The sequence below is a fragment of the Myotis daubentonii genome, chromosome 15 (assembly GCF_963259705.1).
Source record: "Myotis daubentonii chromosome 15, mMyoDau2.1, whole genome shotgun sequence".
In the NCBI taxonomy this organism is placed as follows: Eukaryota; Metazoa; Chordata; class Mammalia; order Chiroptera; family Vespertilionidae; genus Myotis; species Myotis daubentonii.
In genome coordinates this window covers 5,091,740-5,110,493 of record NC_081854.1, presented here as the reverse complement: position 1 = coordinate 5,110,493, position 18,754 = coordinate 5,091,740, and the positions used below count along the sequence as shown (strand labels likewise).

At 42.6% G+C, this 18,754-nt stretch overlaps 3 protein-coding genes across 6 annotated transcripts in view; all 3 read left to right on the top strand.

Moving 5' to 3' along the window:
- The window catches only part of LOC132216087 (zinc finger protein 883-like), a 141,961-nt gene that overhangs the window by 61,900 nt on the left and 61,307 nt on the right, over positions 1-18,754 (top strand). The window contains exon 4 of one of the 2 annotated variants that reach the window (XR_009448701.1): positions 17,540-18,730. The exons of the other annotated variant lie outside the window; for it this stretch is intronic. The gene's annotated coding sequence lies outside the window, so the exon portion shown is untranslated. Of the gene's footprint in view, positions 1-17,539; positions 18,731-18,754 lie in introns of those variants that run through there. 2 annotated transcript variants of the gene reach the window in all.
- On the top strand, positions 7,343-7,725 carry LOC132216150 (small ribosomal subunit protein eS26). Its single transcript, XM_059665262.1, has one exon. It carries the CDS (start codon positions 7,369-7,371, stop codon positions 7,714-7,716), a length of 348 nt encoding a protein of 115 aa, XP_059521245.1. The 5' UTR covers positions 7,343-7,368; the 3' UTR covers positions 7,717-7,725.
- LOC132216123 (zinc finger protein 595-like) lies at positions 8,312-17,397 on the top strand. Of its 3 annotated transcripts, none has more exons than XM_059665227.1 (3): positions 8,312-9,092; positions 10,021-10,147; positions 14,541-15,071. In XM_059665227.1, exons 1-3 carry the CDS (start codon positions 8,892-8,894, stop codon positions 14,546-14,548), a joined length of 336 nt encoding a protein of 111 aa, XP_059521210.1. In that variant the 5' UTR covers positions 8,312-8,891; the 3' UTR covers positions 14,549-15,071. The 3 variants fall into 3 exon arrangements, with proteins under 3 accessions (XP_059521210.1, XP_059521208.1, XP_059521209.1); XM_059665225.1 differs by having other exon boundaries at positions 8,324-9,092; positions 15,004-17,397; XM_059665226.1 differs by having other exon boundaries at positions 8,657-9,092; positions 14,541-17,396.

Below are 18,754 nucleotides of genomic sequence, written 5' to 3'. Positions count from 1 at the left end.
ACTGTGTAATTGCTTTCTGACCTTTTTTAATGTGTCCTTGTTCTTCACAGCTTTCCCAGTAACCATGGATTTACATTCCATTTTAATACAAAACTTTGGTTTTTCTAAGCATTTTTGTGCTTTAATTTATGTTTCATAAATACTTGGAGATTTAGTTAAGATTATAAGTAACTCATGTTTTTTTCTGATAGATATTCTTATCATTGATATATCACCATAAGTCGTCCATTTTTTTTCATAAGTTGTCCATTTTAATAAATATTTGGTTATTTCTAATAAATCTGGTACAAACATTTGTGTATAATTCTTTATATGGATATAAGTATTATTTACCTTTGTCAAAAATTCAATGCTACACAATGGAATACTGTGCTGCGGTAAAAAAGAAGGAACTCTTGCCTTTTGCAACAGCATGGATGGAACTGGAGAGCATTATGCTAAGTGAAATAAGCTAGTCAGAGAAAGATAAATACCACATGATCTCACTCATTTGTGGAATATAGAGAACAACATAGACTGATGAACAGGGACAGATCCAAAGACAGAGAAACAGCGATCTGACTATCAATCCCCAGAAGGAATGTAGGGGAGGGTGGGGGTAAGGGGAAGAGATCAACCAAAGGACTTGTATGTACGCATATAAGCCAAACGAATAGACATGGACAACAGGGGGATGAGAGCCTGAGTGGGGGGGCGGGGGGGATTAATGGGGGGGGATGAGGACACATTTGTAATACCTTAACTAATGAGGAATTAAAAAAAAATTCAATGCATAATCTGAGTTTTGGGCTAGATGAATGTTTAAATTTACCAAGATTAGCAAATTGTGATCTGAATTGAATGTACCACCAGGGCCAGTGTGGCTCAGTGCTTGGGCATCATCTCGTGCAGCACAGGGTTGTGGACTTGATTGCCAGTGGGGATATGTGCCTTAGTTGTGGGCTAGATAGATCCACAGAAGTGGGTGTGCAGGAGGCGGTTGGCTGATATGACTCTCTCCCATCAATGTTTCTCTCCCTGTCCCTTCTCTCTCTAAAAATTAGTAAAATATTCTTCAAAAATAAAAAGCAAACCCAAACTGATTGTATTTTTTTGCAATTTTCAAGCAATGTGTGTGGGATTTACATTCTCCACATCCTAGAGAATATTTTGTTTGGTCAAACATTTTTTATTTAAACATTTTTTTCCCGTAAGTTTTTCATGCTACCTTACTGTTTGGTTGTATTATTTCTAGGTATTTATGGTGGATCTTTTCTCAGATGTATATTTGTGATATGAGTTTTTGCAATTTTCTTTAACAAAAAGACAATGGAATAACAAAGATGAATGTTGGAATTTCACTCCTTTTGTGCCTTTTTTAAAAAATATATTTTATTGATTTTTTTTACAGAGGAAGGGAGAGAGCTAGAAACATCAATGAGAGAGAAACATTGATCATCTGCATCCTGCACACTCCCTACTGGGGATGTGCCCGCAACCAAGGTACATGCCCTTGACCGGAATCGAACCTGGGACCTTTCAGTCCGCAGGCCGACGCTCTATCCACTGAGCCAAACCGGTTACGGCCTTTTGTGCCTTTTTTTATTGTGGAAATAAAATTTCTTTGTATTGGGATTATGTGTTTTAATATTTTATATGTTTAAAAAATAAATTTTTAGAGAGTTTTTAAGATATTTTTTATTGATTTCAGAAAGAAAAGGAGAGTGAGAGAAAGATAGAAACATTAATGTTGAGAGAGAATCATTGATGGGCTACCTCCTGCACTCTGCTCCAGGAATGGACCCCACAGCCCAGGCATGTGCCCTGATGAAAAATAGAATAGGGGGGCGGGGGGACGGGACTTTTTGTGCATGCATCTATGCTTAACCACTGAGCAACACCAGCTGGGAATTTTTTAGGTTTTAAATGCTATGCACAATGCAATGAACACTTTTAATTTTAACCCGCACTACTAACATTCTCCATCACCTTCAGAAGAGCAACCTTTTTTTTTTTTTTTTTTTTTTTTTTAAATATGTTTTATTGAGTTTTTACAGAGAGGAAAGGAGAGAGATAGAGAGTTAGAAACATCGACCAGCTGCCTCCTGCACACTCCCCACTGGGGATGTGCCCGCAACCAAGGTACATGCCCTTGACCGGAATCGAACCTGGGACCTTTCAGTCCGCAGGCCGACGCTCTATCCACTGAGCCAAACCGGTTTCGGCAGAAGAGCAACCTTTAGAAACATTCTCAGGACAGGAAACATTCACTTCCCAATGCCAAGAGTCAACATTGTTTTTAAGGGCTTTTGAGAAAGAACTTGGGCCTTTCTGATCCCTTTGATTCACCTGCAGGGAGGCAGTACTGTGAGCCCTGAGGTCTCCATGTTGGGTCTCCAACCTGGAATCTCCAGGAGACTCACTACAGCTCCTTGCACTTCAGTTGTCTAAAATGTGGCTTGAAGGTGTTAACGGGACTTCCCTAGGACTCTGAGGATCAAAAAAGTGACAAATAGTACTTGCCTGTACCAGGGTTTGCTTTTTGAGCATTTTCATTTTTAATTCTCACAAAAACCTGGCAAGTCTAAACTAATATCGAGCTGTTGGAAACATCCACAACTACAGAAATGAAGATTTTCCAAGTTTACTTAACAATGCCAGGACTGACCCACAGACCCTGAGTGATGGATGAATCATTACTTTGACCCACGTTTCTGTGAAAGAGAGGGCTAAGGGACTGCCTGGTTATAGGAACCAAAGAGCCCTGTTCGCCTGCCTCCTTAGGCTTTTATTGTAACCACAGCTTGAGCTAAAACTGTTAGATATTATCAGCAGGGTAAGCATCCTTGAGAAGACACATGCATCTGCAGTGTCCTTTAAGCAAGGACATCTAAAGACTAAGCATAAAGATCTTGTAAACACCAGGTGCTCTCACATACACTGACTTGCTTCCCCGTATGTCCCCCTATTTTGTTTTGCTGGATGTACTAGACAGAGTGAAGCAGCGAACATTCTGCTTTGAATGTCAGCGTCCTGAAAGCACGTTTACTTCTCAAGTTCTGATTTTGTAGACTATAAGAAAAACAAAGAATTATAATGACACCAATGGTTAGTCCCATTAAGAAGACAGGGTGCTTACAAGCATTAAATCCTGCCTTCTAACAAGGTGTAGTGGACAGGATTATAAAGGGGAAGAGACCAGGGTGAGGAATGTAGCTACATGCAGGCCCGGGGGTCCTTAGATGTCAGCTATTGTAATTAGTCATCAGGCGATGAGATGATGTTTTGATTTCTGGTGGGTTGGTCTGATACTGCTTATTGGTTCTGCTTGCTGGGTTCACAGTTGAGTCACCTCCCTAATTACTTTGCACAGGCCTGGGAAAGAAAACTTTAAGAAAACCTTAATCCTCTATTTACATATAAGAAATTTGACCCTTTATTCACATAAGTTTATGTGTGCTAAGATTTAAAATAATATGATTACTTTTTAAGTTAATTCAGGTGCTCTATAAAATTTGTTATTTACTTATAATTTTCTTTTAAGATTCTCTTCAGAACCCTTTTATTACTTCACAAACATTTTTTTTTAAGGCTATGTTTTATTCCTTTTTTTTTTTTTAAGAGAGAGATGCATGTGAGAGAGAAACATCGATCAGTTGCTTCCCGTACATGCCCCAACTGGGATTGAACCTGGGTATATGCCCTAACTGGGACTCAAACCCATGGCCCTTCGGTGCACAGGATGATTCTCCAAACGACTGAGCCACACAGGCCTGGGCTCACTTCACAAACATTCTTACAACTTTTACAATTACTCTTAAGTGTTTCTACTCCCATATCTTCCTTCCTATTGTATTCCTTTCTTTATATCCTTTCTCACTATTTTTTTTAATATATTTTATTGATTTTTTACAGAGAGGAAGGGAGAGAGATAGTTAGAAACATCGATGAGAGAGAAACATCGATCAGCTGCCTCCTGCACATCTCCTACTGGGGATATGCCCGCAACCCAGGTACATGCCCTTGACCGGAATCGAACCTGGGACCCTTCAGTCCGCAGGCCGATGCTCTATCCACTGAGCCAAACCGGTTTCGGCCTTTCTCACTATTTTTATTTCCTCAAGTTAATTGTTTACATCCTCTGCAACTTACACAAACCCTTTCGTTTGTCAATTTACTTTCTTTTTCCTTTATACTCTCTATTATACCAGTTGTCGGCAAACTCATTCGTCAACAGAGCAAATATCAACAGTACAACAATTGAAATTTCTTTTGAGAGAAAGCCAAATTTTTTAAACTTAAACTATATAGGTAGGTACATTGTTATTAACTTAATTAGGGTACTCCTAAGCTGGCCTTTGCTAAAAATGTCCTCAATTTGATTGAGGTACGTTCCCTGAGGTCAACCCCTTCCAACTCTCCCACACTCGTCTTGTATACTTGTTTCGTCTATCTCCTTTCGTTCATCCTCTCTATATCTCCAGACCATCTCAACATACCTTTCTCAATCCTTGACACTACATCTCCTTTCACTCCACAACATTCCCTAAAATAAACTTAATAAACTTTAAGTAAAGTTTAGATGGAAACATCAATGAGAGAGAATCATCCATCGGCTGCCTCCAGCACGTCCCCTACTGGGGATGGAGTCCCCAACCCGTCCTGTGCGCTTCATTAGACTGGAAACCTGGAACCTTCAGACCGTAGGACAACACTCTATCCACTGAGGCAAACCAGCTAGGGCTGGTGTTGGGACTAAAGGGTGAAGCATAAGCTTATGTTCGGCTTTGTCCTGGAGACATGATCTGGGAGACTGCAGTGGTATTGCTTCGCAGGAAGGCTGGGGCCCTGCAGGCATCGCCCAGAGCTTAGATGGTGTTTCTCTGCTGTCGCCCTTCCCATCCCATCTGTTGTGTTGAGGGCAATTACAGTGACTAATGGGACTGTGATGAGAGAGGAACCAGCAGTGGCATTAGGGCCTGGTGTCCACACTAAACTGGGGTGACCTGGAGGAGGTTGAGGGTGGGGAAGAGGTGTAAGGAGCAGGATCTTAGCTTCTCAGAAAGACAGCTCTGGTTTCAATTGTCTCCATTCTGACCAGTAGGCATGACCTTTGAGGACATTGCCCTGTACTTCTCCAGGGAGGAATGGAGCCTCCTTGATGAGGGTCAGAGACAGCTGTACGTGAATGTGATGCTGGAGAACTTGGAACTTATATCCTTGCTGGGTAAGACCCTCACTCTGGCTGGTTGCTGGGACTTGGCTTTGCATTCCCCCAGGTCCCCTCACCTCTAGGGGGTGCTCTGTCCTCAGCTGTGGACGGTATACATTGCATGATTTTTCAAGTTTTCTGGGTAGTTGCTGTCCTGGGGAGGGTTGGTTTGTTTGCACTGCTCCCTTCTATACCTTTAGTCACAACACCTGCTGTAGTGAACTCATAGGGAAGGGTTTGTGGATGGTTGCATGGCAGGGAGGCTAATGGATTCCACTTGAGTAGTGACCAAAAGCATGTTCTTTATTGCTGTCAACCAAATTCATGATCGACAATGACAGATGGAAACACGTGCGATTGGAGACAGCGAGAGCTTTATATGCATCGTGCATGCGGGAGTCAACTTAGCCTTTTATAGATATAGAATAAACTTGCTTAATTAGACTTGCTTCTGATGTAGCTAAACTTTGTCCAGCCCAGTGAAGTACCCCAACTTCTCTTTCAGGTAATTGTCGGCAACACAGCAGTAAATATCAACATGAACCAGGTTATTATTATAGATCACGCAGGCAGAACAAAGGGTAAAATATTTCACTGCAGCAGTGTTTGACTATACAGTGGGGCCTTGACTTGCGAGTTTAATTCGTTCTGAGACCGAGCTCGTTAAGGAGCTTGTTAACTCAAATTACTCTGTCAACTCAAAGCAAAAAATCGGGCGAGGGACAGCTGGTATCTCAAAAAACTTGTTAGTCGGGACACTCGTAAGTCAAGTCCCCACTGTATTCTGCACAGTGAGAATCTCATGCACAGAACCTCTAGTCTATATATAAAAGGCTAATATGCTAAGTGTCTGACCATCTGGGTAATGACATCACGTAGCAACACCCGGCTTCCTCTCCCTCGCGACTAGCCTCCTTGCAGTTTCTTCAGTCCAGGAACACGACTTGCTTGATAGCCAGGTGAAAACATTTCACACTTTAACCAAATGTCTGTGAAGCGTTTTCTCTTGCCTCATCTCATTTGATCCTCACAGAAGTCCTGGAGCAGGTAGATAGGAGACTTGGTGGAATCCGATTTTATTTTCATTAGCCGGAAAACAGAGATTTAGAAAACTTAGAAACTTGACCTGACTGAAAAGAAGTAAGAAACGGTGGACCTTGAAAATGACTTCAGGTTTTTCTCACTGTGCATATAAATTAACAAGACTTCCACCACATTGGGAATTTGAGAAGCAAGAGTTCCTCTGGGCCCGCTACTGCTAGCGGTAATGAATAGGACTCCAGATGAATTTGGCTTATTGATTAAGGCGTCTTCTGATTTACAATATAACAAAGGGAGGAGTGACCTCTAGAACTGGACAAAAATTAAAATGATAGACACATGATTCTTTTCCATAGGTGGGTATGAAACTGGACAACCAATGGGTCCGGTCAGCCTGTCACTACTTGAGCCAATTGAGCATAGACTGGGTTGAATCCTATATGAATATTTATTCCAGTACTGCCGGCAATATGGGAGGGCAGCAGGTCATCCACAAAAATCTGCTCTGCCACCCACATACGCCAGCTGCTTACATGGGATAGGACAAAGGTCACATAAGGATGCCTGGCAGGCGTGGCTCAGGATTCAATTCCCTGGCAGAGCACATGTGAGGGAATCACTAGTGTGCGGTGTGCAAGGGGCAGCTAATCAATGATTCTCTCTCATCATTGATGTTTCTGTCTCTCCCTCTACCTTCCTCTCTGAAATCAATTGGACCACTTTCTAAGGTTGACTCCCAGGTCCTAGGAATGTAAAACTCTCAGCCAGGTTAGAATGTCCTTTCTTTAACCAGAAAGAGGCAAACAGGATTAACAGAGGGTGATTAATATTTCCTATAACCATAGCTAGTCCCCAGTATTATGTTTTTGCCCCTAGTAGGTACAGGATAGTTAACAGTCAGCAATTAACATGATGACAATAACAATGAGGGGGAAACTGTTGCAGTGCTTGTGCTTTGAGGAGATGGGGGGAGAGGGGAGGGAATTATTTGTTATTCCAAAAGCAAGTTATCAGGTTCATTATCCAAGATGTAAATAGATTAGAAATAGGCCCAGTTAAGATAAAGATTGAAGTTTGTTAGGGAAAAATACTACTCAAGGATGTGATGACTGCTCTCTCGGGTCGTCGTTTCCAAGATGACCAAGAAAAGGAGGAATAACGGTCGTGCCAAAAAAGGCCGAGGCCATGTGCAGCCTATTCGTTGCACCAACTGCGCCCGGTGCGTGCCCAAGGACAAGGCCATTAAGAAGTTTGTCATCCGAAACATAGTGGAGGCCGCAGCCGTTCGGGACATCTCCGAAGCGAGTGTCTTCGACGCCTATGTGCTTCCCAAGCTGTATGTGAAGCTGCATTACTGTGTGAGCTGTGCCATTCACAGCAAGGTGGTCAGGAATCGGTCTCGTGAAGCCCGGAAGGACCGAACACCCCCACCCCGATTTAGACCTGCGGGTGCTGCTCCACGACCTCCACCAAAGCCCATGTAAGGAGCTGAGTCTTCAAAGAGTGAAGAAAGTTCTCTGGGGGGAAATAAATGGAAATTGTAGTTCAAAAAAAAAAAAAAAAAAAAAAAAAAAAAAAAAAAAAAAAAAAAAAAAAAAAAAAAAAAAAGGATGTGATGACTCACTATGAATTGCTTTTAGTTAGAAAGACTCTCCTGTGTGGTTTCTGAGGAGAGTCTGGGAGACTCGAGTCGGGCCCTGCAGGCAAGGCCCAAATTTCAGACTCTCCTGTGTGGTTTCTGAGTTGGTAAGGCTGCTAATCAGGCCTCCACGGAGCCTGTCAGGTTTAATATGTGGCCCTTTTTTGTTCACAAATTCTCCCACTTTTTCCAAAATTTATTTATTTTGACGTTAAAATTATAATGAAACAACAGAGTTCCATCTTTTCCATTTCAAAGTCTGGGCCTACATTCTTGTGTTATATTTGTCAAATACATATACTATGGTGTAAGTAGGTCATCTATGTGTTAAAATTTTTCAGACTCCTCCATGCTGCTTTAATTATGACTGCTATATTTGGATCACAGATAATGTGTGTGTGTGTGTGCTTTTAAAGATGGTTTTAAAAAAAATTGATTTCAGAGAGAGGAAGAGAGAAGGGAGAGGGAGAGACAGAGAAACATCAATGATGAGAGAGAATCATTGATCCTCTGATGCCTGCACGCCCCCTACTGGGGATCAAGCCTGAAATGGGCATGTACCCTGACAGGTAATTGAACCATGACCTCCTAGTTCACTGGTCAACACTAAACCATTCAGTGACAATGGCCAGGCCAGATAATCTCTCTTAATCAACATGAACTCAAGTCCCTTCACCAAGAAGAGATGACAGCTTTCTGTAGCCATTTTCAAGATGTCTCTCTCATGAGGACGTGACATTTCATAGCCCCTCCAGTGGCGATCTCCGTGTTTTCTGCAGGAGTGATGGGGGGGGGGGGGGGGGGAGAAAAGAAAAAAAAAACCCTGATCACTTACTTGGACTCAATGACTACATTACCCAGAACACCATGTGTGGAATACCAACAGCCTAGCCAGTGAAGGGTCAGAAAAGGTGTTTCGAGGGGCGGGACTTCCTGCATCCTCAACGCCTGCCTTTTGACTCCATCCGAACATCCGCAGCTGTTGTTGCGGGGCTTCCAGATCGCTGGGTCCCGGTGGAGATGGCCCGACAGAGAAGGCAGGAGAGTCGTGGCGCTCACAGCCCACGCGCGGGAGTGAAGCTCGATGTCCCCGCCCGGGTGACCCGCTCCAGGGCCCGGAGAGGGACCGCCCTTCCCGCCGCGGCCTCTGCTCCCGCCGCTCCCGCCCCGCTCCGCACACAAAGTCCGATGGCGGCGCCCGCCCCGAGGCGCGGGGCTGAGGTGAGTGCGCGTCCCGCGGGCCCTCCCCGCCTCCTCACACCCAACAGCTCAGTCCCGTCCTGCAGCTCAGTCCCGCGCGGAGGACCGTGAGGAAGGTGGAGGGGAGAGAGGAGTGTGGTGGCTTCTGAGGACACAGCAGGTGCAGGGCAGAGAGGACGGGGGTGACTTGCATCTGAAGGTCCCTGAGGATGTGGCTGTGAGTATTGACGGAAAGAGCAGAGGCTGCAGGGAGGACGGCACAGACTCATTCGGGGCTTTCCCGGCTGTGGGTCCATCAGGGGCCTGGGGTGGTCCTAGAACCGGCTGGACTATGGTACAGTCACTCTCGGATACCATATGCCAAGTTCATGGTTGATCTACTGGGATGGAGTAGGAAGGGGACAGAGCTGAGGGAGTGAACGTGGTGTCTGAAGATTTTAAGGAGGTAGACATTACACAGCGGTGTGCACATCTGGAGGAAGTGTGAGCTGATGGTCCCGGGGACCTGGTGTGGGGACTTAAGGGTGAAGCATAAGCCCCGGTTTGGCTTTGTCTTGGAGGCTTGGTCTGGGGGACCGGGGTGGGGCCCTGCAGGCAAGGCCCAGAGCTGAGATGCATGCACTCCCAGGCCCCAAACCCTCTGCTCTTGCTGAGGGCAGTAACAGTGACTAATAGGACCGTGATGTGAAAGCAGCCTGCACTGGCCTTAGGGCCTGGTGTCCACACTAACTGGGTGCCCTGGAGGAGGTTGAGGGTGGGGAAGATGCGTAAGGAGTAGGATTGTGGGTGCTCAGAAAGACAGTTTTGGTTTCAATTCTGGGAGTTTAAAATTGGCTGCAGAGTAAGTGGATGCTACACAGACACACTCCGAGGACCAAATTGGAATTACAACGAACGTACAAAAAAAAAAAAAAAAATCCTGAATAATCAATTGTCTCCATTCTGACAGGTTGGCGTGACCTTTGAGGACATTGCCCTGTACTTCTCCAGGGAGGAATGGCGCCTCCTTGATGAGGGTCAGAGACAGCTGTACCTGAATGTGATGCGGGAGAACTTTGAACTTCTATCCTCCCTGGGTAAGACCCTCACTCTCACCAGTGACCTGGACTTGGCTTTACATATCTTCATGCCCCTTTACACAGCGTGTGCTCTGTCCTCACTGCTTGTCTTTCCAGTTTTTTGGGCCCTTGCTGTTCTTGGTAGGTCTGGTTTCTTTGCTTTGGCCTTGAATTTTTCTGCAATCACAATACCTCCTGTACTGAACTTCTTGGCAGGGATTTGTGGTTGGTATTGTGGCAGGTTGCCCAATGGATTCCACCTTGATTAGTGAGGAAACGCACTCTCTATATTCCTGTTGGCCATCTGTGCATATTATTAGGAAAAATGCCTCTACATCTTTAGCCTATTTTTTAAAAATATATTTTTATTGATTTCAGAGAGGAAGGGAAAGAAACATCCATGATGAGAGAGAATCATTGATCGACTGCTTCCTGCACGCCCCCTGCTGGGGATCAAACCCGCAACCCGGGCATGTGCCCTATTCAGGAATCGAATCCTGACCCCCTGGTTCATAGATTGACTCTCAACTACTCTGCCATGCCGGCCAGGCTAGCCTATTTTTTATTTACTTTCAGTTTTTTTAATTTTATTTCAAGAAAAATGATTTTAAATATAATAATGTTACATGCAATAAACATCAATTATTCAAGAAAAATGACCATATATATAGTAATTATAATTCAAGAATAATTATAATAATATTACCAAAATTGTATCACAAAAGTTGTAGGAAATACTAAAAATCTGCAAATAATTGGATTACTTCTATTATATTGTTGAATATTTTTTACCCTCTAACTCTACTTTTGTTCATCAGTTTATGATGTTCATTATATTCCAAAAATGAGTGAGATCATATGATATTTATCTTTCTCCAACTAGCTTATTTCTTTTAACATGATGCTTTTAAAGTCTATTTTGTTGGATATGAGTATTGGTACTCCAGCTTTTTTTGTTGTTTTCCTTTTGCATGGAAAATTATTTCCCATCTCTTCACTTTTCATCCTGTGTGTGTCTTTTGTTTTGAGGTGGGTCTCTTGTAGACAGCATAAAGTTGGGTCATGTTTTTGTATCCATTCAGCTACCCTACACCTTTTTATTGGAGCATTAAACCATTTACATTTAGAGTTATTATTGAGAGATACTTATTTATAGCCATTTTAATTCTATATGGCTAGGTTTCTCTCTCTGTTTCTTCTTCTCAGCAATCCCTTTAGCATCTCTTGTAATGCTGGCTTGGTGGTGATGAACTCCTTGAGCCTTTTTTGTCTGGGAAGCTCTTTATTTGACCGTCTATTTTGAATGATAACCTTGCTGGATATAGTAATCTTGGTCGCAGATCCTTGCTTTCCATTACCTGAGTACTTCATGCCATTCCCTTCTGGCCTGTAGAGTTTCTGATGGGAAATCAGGTGTCAGCCTTATGGGAACTCCTTTGTAGGTAACAGTTTTCTTTTCTCTTGCTACCTTTAAGATTCTCTCTTTGTATTTAATTTTTCTAGCCTATTTTTTAACCATATTTTTTGGTTAATGGGTGTGTTGAATACCTTCTATATTTTACATATTAAATTTTTATTACATACAGCTACTCTTCTTTTTGCATGTACTTAATTGTGCTTTGCAGATATTTTGAGGGGTTTTTGTTTTGGTTTTAATATATTTTTTTTACTTCAGAGAAGAAGGGAGAGGGAAAGAGAGATAGAAACATCAATAATGAGAGAAAATCATTGTCTGCCTGCCTCCTGCACACGCCCTACTGGGGATGGAGCCAGTAACCCAGGCATGTGCCCTGACTGGGAATCGAACCTGGGACATCTTGGTCCATGGACCTGGGACCTCTTGGTCCATGGGATGACACTCAATTCACTGAGCCACCACAGCTGGGCTTGGTAGTATTTTTGTTTTTACAAATTTAATGTTTTTGGCAATCCTGCATTCAGGAAGTTTAGTGTGGCTATCTTTCCAGCAGGCTCAGATGCTGTTGACCAGCATGAATATAAGAAATATTCAAACCTGGAAATAATTTTTGTGAGTTTATTTAGCCAAACTTTCAACAGTTGCTTGGAAGCAAAATCTCAAGGCATTGATATAATGCTCCAGAGAATGGCAGTTTTGCACCTTATTTGGTACATTACAATCAAAAGAGCAGGCATAGCTGGGTTACATGAAATTCATTGGTGATAGATTAAGGAGGCAGAAGAGAGCAAAGCGGGGCTGCTTCTGGAATTGGATAAAAAGTAAAATGATAAATCTTTTACATAGTTGGGTACAGGATATTCAATAATAATCAATATTAATATGATGAAAATAGCAATGAGAGTATTTGTAGTCTTTGCTATGGTGCATTTGGTTGTGCCCTGAGGAATCCCAAAAAGGGCAGTTACTCTGACATTCCAAAGGGATGTTATCATAAATGCAAAAGATGATAGGCTCAGTTAAGGTAAAGATTCGCTTTTATTGTTGAATATTCCAGCTGAGGACATGTCTATCTGTCATTAACTACTTTTTTAAAATATATATTTTATTGATTTTTTACAGAGAGGAAGGGAGAGAGATAGAGAGTTAGAAACATTGATGAGAGAGAAACATCGATCAGCTGCCTCCTGTACATCTCCTACTGGGGATGTGCCCGCAACCCAGGCACATGCCCTTGACCGGAATCGAACCTGGGACCTTTCAGTCCGCAGGCTGACGCTCTATCCACTGAACCAAACTGGTTTTGGCTTTCATTAACTACTTTTAGTTAGAAAGTTTTAATTTCAGACCATCCTTTGTGGTCACTTTAGGTCTCTGAATTTCCCTGAGCTTGTTACTCTGTACTGATAAAGTAGTTTTCACACAGAGTAGTCGTGTTTTTATTAGCCTGCAGTATAGTGTTACCTTGTCTTTATTATTTAATTGGAACTCCAAGTACTTGTGAGAATTTCTTTCTGTATCTCAATATTCACTTTTTTGTGGAGATATGACTGAATCCACAACATCTCCAAGCAATGTGTTCATATGACTTGCAAGTATTTTCTACCGTCCTGTAGATTACCTTTTTTTAAAATATACTTCTATTAATTTTTACAGAGAGGAAGGGATAGGGAAAGAGAGTTAGAAACATCAATGAGAGAGAAACATCCATCAGCTGCCTCCTTCACACCCCCTACTGGGAATGTGCCTGCAACCAAGGTACATGCCCTTGACCGGAATTGAATCCAGGACCCTTTGGTCCACATGCCGATGCTCTATCCACTGAACCAAACCAGCCAGGGCTAGATTGCCTTTTATTTTTTTTAATATATTTTATTGATTATTGATTTTTTACAGAGAGGAAGGGAGAGGGATAGAGAGTTAGAAACATCCATGAGAGAGAAACATCCATCAGCTGCCTCCTGCACACCCCCTACTGGGAATGTGCCCCCAACCAAGGTACATCCCCTTGACCAGAATCGAACCTGGGACCCTTCAGTCCGCAGGCCGATGCTCTATCCACTGAGCCAAACTGGTTAGGGCTAGATTGCCTTTTAATATCATTTTATTAATTGCTGTTGTGATGTGAAGACGCTTTTTCATTTGTTGTTGTTTAGACTGTTTAGTTTTCCCTCTTTGCCTGGTGGTGGTTGTCACATTCAGAAAATCATGTCCAAAGCTTTTTCTGTAGGTTGTTTTGAAGTAGTTTTAAGTTTTGGGATTGTCATTTAATTATTTTATGCAGTTTGAGTTTATTTTTTTTCAGTGGTGCCAGTTTTGTTGTTTTGCCTGTGAATATGCACTTTTACCAGCACCATTCAGTGAAAAAACTCCTTTCTTTCTTGTGTGTCTTGTGGTTTTTGTCAAAGGATACTTGACTGTATGTGCCTGGGTTTATTTCGGTCTTCTGTTCTGTTCTATTGGTCTGTGTTTCTGTGTTTATTGCAGTAGCACACTGGTTGCTTTGGCTTTGTAATAGATTGAAGTCAGGAAGTTTGATGCCACCTGGTTTGTTCTTGCTCAAGTTTGCTTTTGCTCTTCCAGGTCTTTTGATTCCATACATTTCAAGATTCTGTTTTTATTTCTTTGTAAAATACCATTGACATTATCATTGGGATTGCATTTAATCTGTAGATTGCTTTGGGTAGTATAGACGTTATAAAGGTATTAAATTTGAAATCCTAAAGCACAGATGTCTTTCCATTTGTTTGTGTTTTCTTCCATTTTTTCATCACTGTCTTGAGTTCAATGTACAGACCTTTCACCATTTTGGTGGAATTTATTCCCGAGTAGTTTATTATTGATTCTATTGCAAACTTGACTACTTTCTTCATTTCTCTATCGAAGAATTTATTGTTAATGTGTAGATATGAAACTGATGTTTATGTTTTGACTTTTACATCCTGTAAGCTTTCCAAATTAATTTTGTCTTTAAAATTTTTTTTTTTAATTTAGAGAAATGAAGTGTGACAGAGATAGACAGAAATATAGAGGTGAACATTAATCTCTATTCCACTGATCTATGTATTCATTGGCTGTCCTCTGGGTGTGTCCTGAAGGGAGATCAAACCCACAACCTCAGGATATTGGGACCACACTTTCATAGAGCGAGCCACCTGGCCAGGGCTCTGAATTTGTTTTTAATTTCAGAAGCTCATAGTGGGATCTTAACGTTTTTCTCGAAGTAGAGTCATGTCATCTGCCAACATCTCATATGATAACTTGTGGTTCACACTGTCAGGGGTAATACCTTTTTTTCTTTTCTTTTTAATAAAAGCTTCTAGCTAATTTGAACTATGCTCCTTTTTGGTTTTTAAGATTCTGAAATTGATTTTTATAAAAATAGGGAGGGGGATAGTGAGGAACATGTAATGAGAGCAAAACATTGATTGCCTGCCTCCTGTATACCCCCTACCAGGGATAGAACCTGCAAACCCAGCATTTTTCCAGAGCAAGAATGTAATCAACTCTTTGGTGCATGGGATAATGCCCAACCTACTCATCCACACTGGAGAAAAGCCTTATAAATGCAATGAATGTGGAAAATCTTTTAGCAGGAGCATTGACCTTCGTCTTCACCAGAGAGTTCACACTGGAGAAAAGCCTTATAAATGCAGTGAATGTGGGAAATCTTTTACCAGGAGCACTGCCCTTCAAGTTCATCAGAGATTGCACACTGGAGAAAGGCCTTATGAGTGCCATGAATGTGGGAAATCTTTTTCCTGGAGCAGTACCCTTCGCTGTCATCAGAGAATTCATACCGGAGAAAAGCCTTACAAATGTAATGAATGTGGGAAAAATTTTATCACGACAGGTCACCTTCATCAACATCATCAGAGAATTCACACTGGAGAAAAGCCTTATAAATGCAGGGAATGTGAAAAATCTTTTCCCACTAGCGATGACCTTCATTGTCATCAGAGAGTTCATACCGGAGAAAAGCCTTATAAATGCAGTGATTGTGGGAAATCTTTTACCAGGAGCACTGCCCTTCGAGATCACCTGAGATTGCACACTGGAGAAAGGCCTTATGAGTGCAGTGAATGTGGGAAATCTTTCCCCAGGAGTAGTGACCTTCGTCTTCATCACAGAATTCACACTGGAGAAAAGCCTTATAAATGCACTAAATGTGGGAAAGCTTTTATTTATAGCACTCTCCTTTCTCGTCATCAGCGAGTTCACACTGGAGCAAACTCTTATAAATGCAGTGAATGTGGGAAAACTTTATCCACCAGCAGTGCCCTTCAAGGTCATCAGAGATTGCACACTGGAGAAAGGCCTTATGAGTGCAGTGAATGTGGGAAATCTTTTACCACTAGCACTGGCCTTCACTGTCATCAGAAAATTCACACTAGACAAAAGTGTTATGAATGCAGTGAATGTGGAAAATCTTTTACCTGGAGCACTGCTCTTCATCGTCATCAGAGACTTCATACAGGAGAAAAGCCTTATAAATGCTGTGAATGTGGGAAATCGTTTGCAAGGAACTATAGTCTCCAATATCATCAACGAGTTCACACTGGATAAAGACTTTATGAGTGCAATTAACATGAGATATCTCTCAGCCAAATTTCTAAATTCGCTCTGCAGATATGAGTTCACATGTGAGACTTGTCTTAGATGTGTAAGAAATGTGTTTTCTTAGTTATCACTTAACAATAGCATAAGAAAACTAGAGGCCTGGTGCACAAAATCGTGCATGGGGAAAGGGGTTGTCCCTCAACCTGGCCTGCACCCTCTCCAATCTGGCACCCCTCAGGGGATGTCCGACTACCGGTTTATGGACCTGGCAGTCAGACATTTCTCTCACAATCTGGAACAGCTGGCTCCTAACAGCTCGCCTGCTGTCTGTCCGATTGCCCCTAACCGCTTCTGCTTTCCAGCCAGATTGCCCCCTAACCACTCCCCTGCCGGCCTGATTGCACCCAACTGCCATCCCCTGCTGGCCTGATTGCTCACAATTGCCCTCCCAGGCCAGCCTGATTGCCAACAACTGCCCTCCCCTGTTGCAACCTGCCACTTCTGCTGGGACCCGCCTCCTTCATGAGAGGCAGCGGAGACGCCGGGACCAGCCTCCTCCACGCTTCACAGAGCCGCAGGACCCCCAGGCCTCTCCACACGGAGTGGGCACCGGGCCCTGCCTCCATTGTGTGTGCAGTCATCTTGTGGCAGCCATCTTGTGACAACGTCGCACGAGGGCATGACACCACCAAGGCTTTTATTATATAGGATTTGTGAAGTCTCATTTGTCTGAATTGAATCTCATACATTTAAATACCTACATTATGTAAATTCCCCATAAGTGTTTCTGTGGGTTTTTTTGTTTTTGTTTTTATTTTGGTACCATATGTATCTATGTATCACTTTCTGAAATACTTAGATGTGTTTCCAGATCTATGTCAATGCATATTTCTGTTACTAAAGGTATTTCATCTATGCCACCTATATGATCCTACAGATGGAATCAGTCACCATCCTCTTGTGCCCAGGGAAGGTAACTCTGTTGTCTAATTTGTTGGAGAAAATGACGAAGATCTGAGCCCTTAGTTCTTAATTCTTTTCTCTGTTATTAGTTGCCACATAGGACTGATTAGTGTTGGCCCCAGGAAACATAATATTGCAGAGGATGCTGAAACCGGTTTGGCTCAGTGGATAGAGCATCAGCTTGCGGACTGAAAGGTCCCAGGTTCGATTCCGGTCAAGGGCATGTACCTGGGTTGCGGGCACATCCCCAGTAGGAGATGTGCAGGAGGCAGCTGATCGATGTTTCTCTCTCATCGATGTTTCTAACTCTCTACCTCTCTCCCTTCCTCTCTGTAAAAAATCAATAAAATATATTTTAAAAATATATATATATTGCAGAGGAACTGCTGTTTTTAGAGACACATTTCCTAGATGCCAGTGATGAGTTTATTGAGTGCCGAAGTCATCAATGGAAGAACTGCCACTCTCAGGTCTCTTCGGTTTGTAAAATAATGAAGGCTTTTTCCTAAGTCTTCTTTAATTTTGGATATAATATTTACTGTGTGTTAGCTTATAAGGAGATCTCAGCTCTCCAAACATGCTGAGGTGAAAAACTTTTATGGGGCCTCAAACAATCGTTGCCCTTGACGGAACAGTATGGTGTAGAAATTAACTTAGCAAATTTTTGCGCAATTTACATTGCTGCCTGTATTTTCCTTGGAAACACTGTGGACTCTCTAGTCCTCCTATGAATATGGAAGCTTTGAGGTACAGAGGGGGTAACTGTGACAACCTTGAGTATATCTTCAAGCAGCGTGAAAATTTTTCTTGTTTTCAAGGGATGCTGCCAATATATTTGAATCTCCAGCAGACTCACTACTGCTCCCTGAATCTCAGGTGGCTGAATGTGACATGCAGATGATTGATGGCACTTACTTTGGCCTTCCAAGATCAATAAAAGTAACAAGCTGAGTACTTGTTGCCAGGATTCCAGGGTTAGATTTTCAAGCATTTTCTCTTTTAATTCTCACAACAACCTGGACAAGTGGAAACTCATATCAAATCGCTGGTAAAATTCAGTATCAGAGAAATGAAGTCAGCTCCCCAATTTTACACCACAGACAAGTGTTAGATTCAAGGGGCTGGATTTTAACCCATTGTTTTCTCTAGTGCCAGAAACATTCTCTACCCCTGATGAGCAGCCCTCACTGGAGCAGGTACAGTCTGAGGACCAGGGTGGCTCAGCTGCAGCTCCTGTTTCCATGGTTGCAGTTATGCTTTTCCTCCCATTCCCTTCACCTTTCAGAGCACTTACCTTTGGCCTCCCTCTGTTGAGGGGAACACCATCATTTCTCAGCTGCAGTGGTTTCTCCAGGGGAATCTTCTTTCGTAATGAGCTGCGTTTGTCTGCCTCCTTTTTGATCCCAGCACAGAGTTTGACCCACAGGTGACCTCGGATATTTTGGCTGAGCCTCTGCAACTGTGCCCACATGTTGGGTGTCATGCTCTGATCCCATCCACTGTGATGAATTTGTTGCCTCAGCTTGACCCTGCAAATGATGTTCCTGTGTGGCACTGACATTCACCCTGCAGGAGTGGATACAACTGGACATGAATTCTGGGGCCTAATATGCGGAAGTGATGCTGGAGTCCTACATGATCCTGGTCTCATTGGATGGGTACTCACCTCTTTTTTTTTTTTTTTT